Source organism: Cynocephalus volans, chromosome 2, assembly GCF_027409185.1.
Source record: "Cynocephalus volans isolate mCynVol1 chromosome 2, mCynVol1.pri, whole genome shotgun sequence".
Classification (NCBI taxonomy): Eukaryota; Metazoa; Chordata; class Mammalia; order Dermoptera; family Cynocephalidae; genus Cynocephalus; species Cynocephalus volans.
Window position 1 is genome coordinate 83203467 of NC_084461.1, and position 13758 is coordinate 83217224.

The following is a 13758-nucleotide window of genomic DNA, read 5'->3' on the forward strand; positions in this document are numbered from 1 at the left end:
TAAGCATTTTGGTTGTATCCTAAGTACAGTGCGTTTTCAAGAAGAGAGTGATGTGATAAGATATGCAATTTAGAAACATGGCAGCCTGAGAGGAGACCAGGGAGAACTCTGCTGCAATAGCGATGGCAAAGAAGATGGCAGTGTGGACCAGGATGGTGGTGCTGGAGATGGAGACGTGGGTAGACTTGAGAGATGCTCAGGAGACAGAGTTCATAGACTCAGTGACTGAGATCAGGGAGATGAGCAGGAGACAGATCTGGGTTTTACAGGGCCTGAAGCTTATGGAATTGAGGAGCTCTTGTAGAAATGGCTACTGTATGCAGGAAGGTCCCCAGATGGCCGTTGAAGTCGCAGGTGTTCCATATACACACAGTGAGGTCTGAACAAAGGATGGGAGGTGCTTCCTTCCCTGCACCTCTGTTTTATTGAGGAGCAACACTTTTCTCAGTATCTTCCCCAGCATCCCTCTCAAGTGTAGGAAATTGGATAGAGAAAGAGATAATCCCTTCCAACTCCAAGACTCAATGATTGTGGTGGGAGCAAAACATCTTAGGAAATGCATTGACATCTGTAAGCCATGAAGACAATCCATGCCTGTGCTTTAATAACAGGATATAATTATTATCCAACAAGATCTTTGAACTGATAATTATGCTGGGACAACAGGGCTTAACAGAGGCTGTCCTCAACAAATTGGGACAAGGGCCTCTCTACTATGGGACATAAGAGACTGGGTGGGTCCACTCCCTTTTTCCCACATCTGAGGTGTCTTCCCTCGTGAAGATGACTTCCAGCTCTCCCCTTGCATCCCTGCTGGTGGGCTCTGACTCACTCCCCTCACAGGCCACAGATGGCACCTGTTTTCTGTCAGCTGACTGGCACTACAGCACTTTCTGCTGAGGCAAGGATAAAGCATGAGCCATAAGCTCTAAGAAATAAACAGACATGTGGTGATCCTAGGCCTTATTTCTGACAGAATCCAGAATCAAGCCGGATAATTATTAACTGGAGGTAGTTGGTTAGAAGATAATGTCTCCCTGATTGAGCTGAGAGAACACTGGTCCTAGAAGATGCTCCAGGAAAAAAGGATTCCATCTGGAGAAATGCTGAGGAATGTATCCCCATCTTGGAGTCACAGCATACCCCAGTATATATAAAAAGGACTCCTGAGAAGTCCTACAATTAAGAAATGCAAAATACTCACTTTTTCTACAAATGTACAAGACAGGGAATTTGTTTCAAATACATAGACACACACACACACACACACACACACACACACACACACACACACACACACACACTGTGATCAATACGCTGAAGAACATTCTTTGGGAATTAAAAAAAAAAAGAAAAGAAAAAAGAGGATGAAGACACATTAGCACCAAGGCAGGAAGTCCAAGGAACAGGGAGAGAAATGAAATGGCCCAACATAGTAGAGTATCCCTGGAGTCAGTACCCCGGTTCTCTATATGTTTTGGCAGCCGTGGGTCTGGACTACACATGAATTCATGTGGGGTTGGTTCTTGATCCAAGGGATGCCTGAGCCATCGGGTTGGTCTGTTACTCCCCTAAGAGCTTTGGCTCACTTCAAGATGGGTCAAGGAGTAATGATTGACAAGGACAACTGCCTCTCTCAGTTTTAAATTTATTGGGGTTTCCAAAATTTGAAGTAAAGAATCAGTATAAATTCTATCTAGGTGTTCCAGGAAACATAAGATTGCATATTAATGCATCAGTTTGAAAAACTTGAAAGTAAAGCTAAAGAGTAAAATAAGGTGAAACAGTGAAAACATGAGGAGACAAGTTTTAAAATCCTGGCTTAGCTGTATGACTTTAGGCAGGTGACTTAACCTCTCTGAATTTCAGTTTCTATATCTGTAAAAACACTTCACCTGCAGGATAATGCAAGCATTAGGAATAATACATCTTATTCTCATGAATTATTATATCATCATTGTGAAAATATAGAAATCATGTGCTTAACACATTGTGAATTTTCAATAAATAAAAGCTATTTTTATTATTTCAAGTAGCAGAAAAGAATCAATAGTATAAAACACACAGTACTCATTTGATTCCCACACTATAAATATCTTCTAAAATGTTATGTCACATTTTTGTCTTGCTAATGTAAGGCACAGCCTGAATTCTGAAATTACTGCCAGGTTAAAATCTCAGTTCTACTATTTACCATCTGTGTGACCTTGAAAAAACCATGTTACCTCTCAGTGCCTCAATTTTCTAATCTGCAAAATAGGGACAATAATATTATTTATCGTATATTTGTTTTACAATTCTTGTGATAATTGAATTAAACAATGCACTGTGCTGTGACTATAAAGAACTTATTGTTTTTATTGTTATTTTAGCACTTCATAATGCTTTATAAAAATTTTTAATTTGAAAACTGGTACTCTAACACATTCCACAAGAAGTGACTGGACATAAGACAAAATTAAAGAAATGATTTCTTTTATTCATTATCTCCTTTCTCCTCACTTGTCACCTCTGGCTTTTCTTGGTCTTAGGAAACTGCTTTCTGAGTTTCAGCTGTCACTTTGATTCCTCCCTGGTCATTACAGTTCTGTCCACATGGCAATGATTAAACAGTTCCCAATGTGGCCTTAGGAAAAGAAGATTCACATTTGAGTGACAATCCCCAAGGCAACACAATCTTAGCCAGCAACATTTTACAGTATTTCCATCTTCTTTATTGATTCTGATATATTCTCCTTTATTGGATTTATAGATAAGAGCTACAAATTCAAATCTGTTTGGCTGTAAAATTCATTTTCTTTTCACAACACGACAATAATAACAAGAACAATGATCTCACTAATAATAAAAACTGACACTTACTGAATGTTTACTATGTATAGGAACCATACTAAATTATTCCTCTGCACGATTTTATTTAATCTTAACAGCAAACTTATAAGGGGTAGACTTTATTGTTACAGATGAGGAAATAAGGCCCAGAAAGGTGAAGTAACCTGCTCAAGGGCACACAGCTGGGACGTGGTAGAGCCTGGATGCAGAGTCATGTATGCATGGTTCAAGAGTCCACACCTTTAGCCATTTTGTATTGCTGTTACATTTTCAGAATTTTTTTGCCCTTTGATGATTAGAACAGTATAATTTACAGTAACTAACTGAGAAAACCTAAGGCTTGTGGCTTTTTGGTTTCTGTAAGTAAAAATAACATCATAACAAGAGGGCAGCAGGCTCAGCGCCATTCGTTCATGTCATAAAAGCCTAGTGAATGTGAGCAAAGAGTGACCGGAGCCAAGGGATAAACAAAGTGAGTCTGATCCACCTCTGAGAGGCCAGATAGATGGCAAGAGAACTTGAAACCACCATACATCTCTCTATCATTATAAATATCTCTTATCTTGAAAATGTTGGCTCAAAATTTATACTATCCAAGATTTATGTCCTGATTCAAAACAAACTGGCGTTACGCACACTACCATGGAACATTCAAGTTGCACTCATTTCTGCAAAACTGTAAACTGAAAATTGTGCATGAACTGGGGGAGCACTGGACCCTCCCCCCAAATAAGTTTGGGGCTGGGCTCTGGTGATATCTGAAAAAGGAGAAGTGATAATAAAAGAAGTAACTAAAATATTTAAGGCAGAAGTAACTGTAAGATATTTAAAGCAGAACCAAGCCAAAGGCTACTCTCCTCACATCATCTAGAGTTGTAAGTCACCTACCCCTGTGGCTACTAGGGACAGGGACAAAGAGAACAATCATGACAACCCCACAGGTACAAATCTGAGAATGTTTTCCCCTACTCTCTTCTAAGAACAAGAATTCCTTTTGAGCTTGTGGCCCCCTCTCCAGGTAAATAGTCAGTGAAGATACCTGTAGCATAGGGGTGTGTGGAGGTGGTGGGTACTGGGCTGTGGAGGAGAGTGAAAGTGCTGCATGGGTCCAAGCAAATTGACTGGAAGTAGCATGCATGGAAGAGACCCCTCATAGAAACCTGGACAGTGGCCTCTGCCTCCCTGACATATGCCATGACTATGATGGCCACATAATACTATAGTCACTTCCTTGTACCTGCATTGACAATAGACTAATGCTTACAAAATATCCATATATAGCAGCATACATATAGGCAGTGTGTATAGGTTGCATGTCAAAAACCCAGGCAAGCCAAACTTTACTTTTAAATATTAGAATTTTATTTCTGTTAAGAGTTGCCTTTCTAATAAGTGTTGTGAACTTGATCTCAGCTAATCACATGTTTTCCCCCTTACTCTAGGATTGCATCTAAGTTCTGAGAAAGCTGATGTAAATGCCAAGGCAGTGGGTGGGGTGGAGGTGGGGGTGACATAGTTGTCTGTTCTGAGTTGTCTTCCATCCATGCCAGTAGGAGCTGCAATATCCACTCAGCCTTTGGGAAACTTCATGTGTGATGGCCATTGATTGCCATTTCCATGCTACTCTTGGGTATGTGTGAATCACATCTGTTCCCTGCTGTTACCTCCTAAATAAAATACCTGTACAAAAGTCATTATCTGAGGTTCTGTTTTCAGGAGAAACTAAAACAGATTTTTAAAAATTAGAATTTCAAAGCTTGGTCTTTGTTTTGCTAGGGGATCAGCATTAAGAGGGATATGGTTTAAAAGCAGCTCTATTTTCAAACTCTAGGCTCAAGAAGACACAATTTGAAAGGGATGGTTATTGGTGGAATGAATAAGTGGAACTTTAATTTCATTAGTTAGTTTTGTTACCTCAGTAAGGCTGACAACAACAAGCATTTATTCTCATGCTCACAAGTTGACAAGGTGACAAGTTCAGCTGATTTAGCCTGCACTCAGGATGAAGCTCTGCTGGGCTTGGTTCCAGAATGTGGACTTAATTTAGATCTGTTCCACATATATTTGTTCTGGGGACCAGGCTGAAGGAGCAATAGCTTCCTGGGGCATGCTCTTCTTATAGCATCAGATCACTGAAAAGTAAGAGCTGCCAAACTCTGCAAGCACATTTAAAGCCTCCGCTTGCATTACATCCGTTAATATTTCACCGGCCAAAGCAAATCGCATGGTCAAGCTCAACATCAATGATCCAGGAAAGTATACTCTTTCCACAGGGGCAGAGGGAACAGGGTGAATACTCCAAACTATCACGCATATTAATGCTATCATCTTGCAAATTAAAATGCAGTTAGAAAAATATTTCTCTTCCTCCTTATGGGTTTAAATTTGTATTTAAGAATTAATGTCTATCCTTGGGACAGGTGTGTATTTGTGTTTGTACTCATAGCCTGTACATAGTCAATCCAATAGTTATGAAATGGACATGAAAAAGAAAACAGAAACCATTGATGGATGAATGGATAAAGAAATTGTGAGATATATCTATATCTATATACTCTTTCTATATATATATATATCCAGCCTTAAATAAAGAAGGAAATTCTGTCATTTACAGCAACTTGAAAAACCTGGAGGACACTATGCTAAGTGAAATAAGCAGACGCGGAAAGAAAAATACTGCATGATCCCACTTATATGCGGAATTTAAAAAAAGATCAAACAGATAGAAACAGAATAGAATTGTGGTTACTGGAGCAGGGAGGGTGGGGAGAAAATAGGGAGATACAGGTCAAAGAGTACAAAGTTGCAGCTGTGCAGGATGAGTAACCCTAGAGATCTAACATACAGCATGAGGACCATAGTTTGTAAAATTGTATTGTATATTGGAAATTTGCCAAGAGAGTAGAGTTTATGTGCTCTTACCACAAAAGAAGACCAAGGAGGAGGAGAAAGAAAGAATGAAGAAGAAAAAAAAGCAAAGTGAGGGGTTGGATGCGTTAATTTGTTCGACTGTAGTAATTACTTCGCTATGCATATGTATATCACAACATCATGTTGTACACCTTAAATATATACAACCCATCAATCAGTGAATGAATCAATTAGTGAATCAGAAGAAAACAGAGACATGTCTTAACTCATCCTGACGGGAAGACTTTCAAGATTTCTGGACGTGGAGGACAAAATCCGGTTAGAACAGTCCTTCTAGAATTCCTGAAAGATTATTCTAGTTTGACTGAACAACTATGACTTAGGAGAAAAGAGTGGAGTTTGGGGGAAAACCATGTAAGTAAGTCCTTTTAGTTTGGTTTAATTTTCCCTCAACATTTTAGTTAAGGCTCAGTCACACAAAGGAAAATGAAACATACCTTACTAAAGTAGATTCTTAAATTGCCTCCTAGAAAGCCTGTTTTCCTAAGAAAGAATTAGTTTTCTAATGTAAGCCTACTACTTTTTGTGTTTATAATCCATTTGGGAAACACAGTAAGAGAGGGGGATCCTGTTTTTTATTGCAAACATGAGATTTTTTTCTTTTTGACTTAGTGGAAACCATTTATTCTTCTGATTTATAAGCATATTTTACATATTGTGATTAATACATCAAGTATATAATGTGGGAGTTCCCTTAGGAATGCTAAGACCACACACGTTAAACTCAACTACACATTGTATTACACTATTAGACAAATTTCACTTATACTATCATAACACATATATATTATACTTTTTTTATTGACAGAGGAACATGCCTTTCAAAAATATTTTATTGGATGAAACTTTCTTATTCTCAAGAAAACTTTTGGTTCTTTAATATAATTTATTATGCCTTTTAAAGTTCTGCTTGGTAAAAGCATTGGTACATTATAAATACCTATAAAGAAAATATAGTTTAAAATTCCAAGGGAAATATTATATGTTTCCTCTCTTACATTTTCACAAAAAACCACACGGGTACTAAGAAAGACTGACATAACTATTTTATGTCTGAACAATATACTCCAGGTTGGAAACATTCAGACATGACTTCACTTAAACATTAAAGCTTCTCTAGGGTGAACCTTTGGCTACAACCCAATGAATTGGTTGGTGTTTTAACCAGGAAAAGATATTGGTAGGAAGGACTCAAAAGAAAGTTTCATATGTTTAGCACTAGATTGGGAATGGGGAAAGGATGAGTTTTAATTCCAACTCATTCATTTATTACCACTTATAGGCATCTCTGAACCTTAGTTTTTGGGTTTTTTCATTGAAAATTACTCTAATAGCTCTCTGGTCCTTTTCAGTTTTAATATTTTTTGATGTGCTGCAATATTCTAAATTCTATCCAACACTTTATATCAAGCAAAATGTGAAACTTGCAAGGACAGAATGATACTCCTGCAAATCTTTTAGACCATCCTCTAAGCACCACGGGCATTGCTTTGGAATTACCCTCAGTCTTCACAAATTCAAATGGTAGAATAGCAGGTGAAAGTTTGTCTTACCAACCACGCTTCAAGCCAAAGCAAGTGACAGATTCTAGTGTTCTCTTCCTGAACTAGTTCAATACCATGAGTGGCCTTATGAAGTTCAAACTTCATGGAAGAATTGCAAACAGCAAACTCAGTGGGAGAATGCCAGCATTGTAGGTGACTGGAGCCTTTGGGAGCATATTGAGAGAAGGAGGCTAGAAGGTTGGTGATTAAGGAATTAGTATAAACGAGCATCCAGGTGAGGTGAGAGTCAATAAATATAGCAAACTGGATTTCAGAGGTACTTTCAGCGTCTAAAATATTTTTTTTCCTTTTTGACTTATAAATGCAACCAAAATTAATTAGATCATAACTGTCATAATCATTATCCTATACAGATGTTGCTTAAAAGAAGGTGAGGGTAGTTTTTCTTCCTAATGCATTTATACTTTGTACACATTCGTTTAGTGTAGGAGTGGGCAAAATCAAATGCCTATTGGATGCTGACCAGTAATGAATAAGTGTAAGTGGTATGGAGCAGGGTGCTATGGAGACCCACGACTCAGGTCTAACCAGGCAGCTGCTACTCAGTTCCAGCCAACTGTTGCCATGAGGGTAGATGGGTTTGAGAATCAGGTTTTATGTGAAATCTCATACTTTCAATAATCATTCACATGTTTAAAACATTGTGCATATCAAACTCAAAGTATCTGAGAGAAAAACGAGGTCTGTGGGCTGACAGTTTGTTTTTTGGTTTGAAGCTTGGAAGCAATTTGGTGAGAATTTGGATACTACTAGCTGCAACATTGGAGACTGGTTATTGCCAAGGAAGGAACATTGTTTCAAAGATCCAGAACAACCTGTTCTAATGAACACAATTTGAAAAAACAAAAACAAAACCTCTCATTGGTTCTCCCCATTATTATTTTCCTTATTATATTGGTTCTGCATGTTATGAGAAGTTTCCAGTTATTATTGTTTAAAAATTTATGACTAGGAATTTGCCAAGTCCCAGGTGTAAGTTCATTCAGAGAAAGTGGCATAAATTAGTTCTCTCAATATTTAGTTTGTGGTTGAGAAAGGAGACACCTTCAGAAGAAGGGGAAATAGAGGAAGGCCAGGGTATTTAGCTTGAGTCACAGCCACTGTTAGAGCCATAGAGGCCTCTATACTGCGCACTGAGCAAAGAATGGTCTGAGACCACTCAGGCCAGAGAAGGTCAATTTCAAGGACTGCTTCTGGATCAAAATCATTTAGTTTTCCCCCCAAATGACCATATCGCCACTCTAGGAATGAGTAACTTTGTAGTAGAAAGGCCTAGGGTGTGGGTCTAATTGTGAACTCTTGTTAGAAACTTTCCAACTGCTTCCTTGCCATCAAATTTGAAGAGCCACATGGTAAAGACAGGGAACAAGCTATAGCAACCATTTACTCTTTTTCTCATTCCTTGCAGATTACTTTTTCATGTTAATCGATTGCCTGTGTTTTGCCTTTTCTTTTGAGAAATGAAATGGGCTCAGGTAGGTGTACTAATGAGGTGTGAGGGACTTGTGTCAACTGTGACTCCAGAAAGAACAAAACACATCACTTGCGCAGGCAGGGTAGACATGTTTTGAAAGAGCCATAATCAATTCTGGAAGCTGGATTTCCTACTTGAGCTCATCCCCCTCAAATGTACAGGTTGGGGAAAAAACCAAAAAGTACCACAAAGGATGTAATATGCATAGGAATCAATGACAAAACAACCACTTCAGACACAGGCAAAATCTAAGGGGAAGGAAGAAGCATGAATTTTTCCAACTTGGGACTTCACACTTATTTTAATTTTCCTCATTCAGAATGTCCACCAGAGCTTGCAGCAGCCGATCATCTCTGTGCTTGTAAGGTTTTGTGTTGTAGAAAACATCAACGTAGTCGTTATACAGACTATCCTCAGAGTCTTTAAGCTGGGAAGGTTTGTTCAGCTTTTCCAGGGCTTCGTAGAAGTTTTCGTAAGGGATGTTGAGCTTTGCACTTGGGGACTTTGGTGATTGCTCTGACCGCAAGTTTTTTCTGAAAGCACTTTGTAGGAGTCGCAGCATGGCCTCAGAAGGGGCTCCCTGTGCCAGCTCATCCCTCCTGTCTTCCACGCTGCCACTGCTGGGGCTTTTGGACGCCAGGAGATTCTCGTTAGGGTTTTCTTGTGCGGGCTGCTCCTAAGACACAGAATGCCAGCAACAAAGGGAAGAAGGTTTATCATTCACTGCCAGGTGAGCAGCCTTAATGCCTGCCCACCGCCCGCCCCTTGAGAGGCCATGTGGGCAGCAGAGACAACACAAGGGTTACTCGGGTTGCAGTTACTCGGGTTTCAAGCCTCATTTTTTCATCTTACTGATGTACCCTAGGCAACCTTTTAAATCTCCCTGAACTTCACCTGTAGGATAGGAATAAGAAAGCTTCCCTTTCCTGTGGTTTTGAAGGCTGAGCGAGTGAGTGTAGGTATGTAGGTACGTGTCCAGTGTGTGTTGGTTCCCTTCACTTGTCAGCCTGCTGTGGTAGGTTCCATATGGGGAAAAAGAAGATATTAAAACATTCAATGACTCATAAGGCACTGACCAGTTGTCGTAGCGTGGGAGAGGTTTCCTAGAGGTCTCTTGCTCTGTCAGGAGCTACCTTTTAGCCATTGAGTTGTAAGAAGGGGCCAGGGGAGAGTTTAAGGTGGTGGGCTGGGGAGGACTGGAGAGATCAGAGAGTCATTCTTTGTCAACCACTGTGGAAGTGTTTCAACATTTTAATAATGGAAGGCTTCTTTAATACCCTTTAAGGAATCTCAGAGAGCGGAACACTCAGAAGGTTAACCCACTCTCTGGCGGGAAAGAAGAGGCCCTGGACTCAGGTCCTGGAGAGAAGCTGCTTTGAAGAATAAAACGGGGCCAGAATCTGAGCTGAGGCCTTCACACATAGTTTTTAAGTTTCTTGGATAAATGCAATGTCTTTGTATCTTCCAAAACACCCAGAACAGAGCCGGACCTATTCAGGGCAGGTCATTCTGGGAAGGGCAGGTCATTCTGGAAATTTTGAAAACTTACCTACTACATCTGAAGTACTGTGCTAGCTGCTGGGAGATACAGAAATAACATGTGGTTCCTGCCCACCATCTGATAGGGGAGAAGCCAGCAGCTTTAGTAGGCTGAGACCCAGGAACATAAATGACTGACTTTAGCTATCCTCTGAAATTTCCTGAGTGAAATCTATAGCTCCCCTTGTTGCCAAGAAGTGTCGGTTAAGAAATTAGTAAAGAGAAGCCTACATGGTTTGGCCACCAGAGCCTTCGTTCTCTTTCTGCAAAATGTGCATACTAATATACAGGGATTATAGGTTAAATGAGACAATGCAGAAAATGCTTAAAAACTAAATGCACTAGAAACAGTAGGTATATGTGAACATGTGGAATGTCAGTTTTCTTTGTAATCTGATATCTGTCATAAATGCAGAAAATTCATGTCAGGGAGTTTAATAATTTTGAATTTATCAATTTTAATTTCTAAATTCTGGATAAAAGAACAAATTAAAAAAAAAATAAGATCTCATCCTATGAAAAATAAAGACTTTACCATTACCACTGCCTTTCCTCTTCGTTCATGTGTGATTTAGTCCCTGCCTAAAAGTTAGGCGCAGCTCCACTCACCACATTGTCTACTTCAGTTTGAAAGCAAGCAAGCTGAGAACAGAGCCGCACAAACCTCGCCCAAGTCCACCATCTTCTCCACCCCTCTTCGGTCATTCTGAACGGTGTTGTAGGACGTGTACACGCGAGGCTGTTGCATGTGCTCTGGCTGCGAAGAGGTTCCATGCAAAATCAGCTTCCAGTTCACAATCCTTCCTTCATTTTGCATTCTTCCAGACTAGTGAATAAGTATACATATATTTTAGTGTGTGTTTTGAGTAATATAAACATATTTGAAATACCTAAAAAGGATTTCATAGCTAAAATCTAATTGCAAGATTCTGTACATTTCCATGTGCAGAGCTCTATGTTGAAAGAAATCATTGGATTCACTCTTGTTATAAAAATTAACAGTTTATAAGTTAAATATTTTTAAAACTGATGAATTGCTTCATGATCAAGCATTTAGTTAAAAAAGGAGAACACGGTATGTAAATCTTCTTTTCCATAATTGGATGTGTTCTTGAAAATTTGACTATCAATAGAATTATATTTTCCAATTATCAACTTATAGAAACGTTCCACTGGGAAAAAAAGTCAGCCTCTATGCTGTGTTATAAAGTCTCCAGCATTAATATCCCTTAAAAATTGTATATTTATATGAAAAATAATAATTTTTAGAAGCTGAATAATTATGTTATAAATAGTGTGCTGAAATCTAAAATATCTTGAAAAAAATCTAAAAGTACAGTGCCAGATTTTGCAGACTTGATATAAAATAGTCCCATCTTGGTAAGTCGATTTTTTTATTTTCCTGATGATGAAACAGAGTTGAAGAATAGATGATAAGTTCAAGAGCAGGTCCACCCTACTAAGAATATTTTCTTGTTCTCCCTATGAAAACAGGACTTTATACAACTTTCATTTCTAAATCACAACTTTAGCAGTCTTTAGGAGAATGCTATTCTCAGAGAAAAAAGGTGACAATGACTATGGAATTTATATTAACTTAATTGACACCTTCAGGAATTTAAAGTAATTTCTTGCAATGATACCAAGCTGACTCTAGTTCAAGCCTACTCTATACAGCTCATTCATCCTTGCAGCTCCAATGAAATGGTACTCTAAGGAACATGTCACAATTTATTTATCCACTTTTGTGCTGATGGTCATTTAGATTGCTATTACTAGATATGCTGCAATGAATTGTACTTGCTTTAGAATAAAGACAAAGTTGATACTTCCAAAATAAATAAATAAAATAAATAAAAAGTTATCTAGACATTGAAATCTACACTGTTAATACTTATTACATATTTCTCTCAGGAAAACTCAGAATCAAAACACTGTTCATTTATATTCTTACCTATAGAGAATGCTGGAGAAATGATGCAAAACATGAATAATTCAGCTACATCAAGCTTTTTACTTGACACTCTCACTGTGTTTTTTCATTTTTATGACTGTGTGTTAAAATTACAGAAAAATGTCAGAGTGTTAGTAAACAGAGTGAAAGTGAAAAAGAAATGAGAAAGCCTTTTCAGTTTGTTTCATGACTGAAACTGGAAAACAAAGTCATATTAAATAAGATATCTTGCCTAACATTAAGCTACTTCTAAATAGCTGCTGCAGAATAATTTTAAGAGTGCCTTTATGCAACTTTGGCAGATTATCATGCCAAAGCTGGTCTGAGCATTTGACCATTTTTGTGAATGTGGTTGATGCTGGTGGCTGAACAGATCATGTGGCTGGCTGCATTCAGACATGGGAATATCTGTCCGTCACATTCTTTATCAGTATATCTTTTTTTCTTCTTACAGTATGGCTGGTGCCTAATTTTCTTTTATTATTATTATCTATATAACTAAGTAGGCAGGGCTTGAAACACTATACTTTCTCTTCCATTAAGGAATGGTCAAGTTGTTCAGGGCCCTAACTGATGATGACATCAAACTTAAAAGTGCTTCAAAGTGTTTAAAAGTAAGCTGGTGTTTCTTCCTCCTCTCGTTCATACTTACCATGTCTGCAATTCGCAAAGTCCAGGTGCCTATAGGATTCTCTCCCCATGTGTGAACAGACATGAAGTCCCAATTCTTAAAGCCATTAGGAGATGTATCCCGCTCTCTTTCAGCCAACAGTACAGTGCTGGTTCCTATGTTCATGCAACAAACACAGTTAGTGAATGTCCTCAGAGCTCTGATAGCAGGATATACTCTAGCATCTGATAACTAAAAATGAAAGCTGGGAGAGATCAGTCCTCCTAATTTTCCCTTTTAGTATAAGACCAGGATAGACACATTCATGAGGAAAAACAACGTTTCTATCCACAGTATTTAGCACATTTCCTGGCATATAATAATAAGTATTATTTTCCTCAGTAAATATTGTGGAAAAATAAATAATGAATGAATATGTTGACTAAGGTTTATTTGAATAAGGAGAACACAGAGAACTACATTTACAAATTGGAGTAAAGAAGAGAGCAAAAGATCCAAAATACATTTGAGTGGAACCATCATTTCGAAATGTAAAAGGAAATCTTGAAAATTTAATAGGTGCCTGAATCTATAATCTAAGGTAGACATAAAAATTAATTTATCATTTGATTATTAATTATCATTAGTTATTTAATCAGTGTATTAATTTATTAAAGCTATATTAATTTAATAATCTCTGGTCATATAAAAACTAGTAATAGGAGTAACTCGATTTTCAAGTCCAAGCCCTCTATAGATCAATAAACATTTCTAAGTGAAAGGGTTAAATGAACTACAGGTCCACTAATGAAAAAAAGTTTTGTCACTATTTTAGGCCAATTCCAAGACATCT

The 13758-nt window shown here is 38.2% G+C and overlaps 1 protein-coding gene across 1 annotated transcript in view; it reads right to left on the reverse strand.

Annotated features, from left to right (window-relative positions):
* Nucleotides 1-9103: 9103 nt before the first annotated feature.
* Nucleotides 9104-13758, reverse strand: part of PCSK1 (proprotein convertase subtilisin/kexin type 1) — a 37549-nt gene continuing 32894 nt past the window's right edge. Inside the window, exons 12-14 of the mRNA XM_063086897.1 lie at nt 12948-13081; nt 11006-11167; nt 9104-9478 (exon numbers count right to left, since the gene is read on the reverse strand). Of these exons, the coding sequence (XP_062942967.1) occupies nt 9104-9478; nt 11006-11167; nt 12948-13081 (671 nt within the window). The remainder of the gene's footprint in view (nt 9479-11005; nt 11168-12947; nt 13082-13758) is intronic.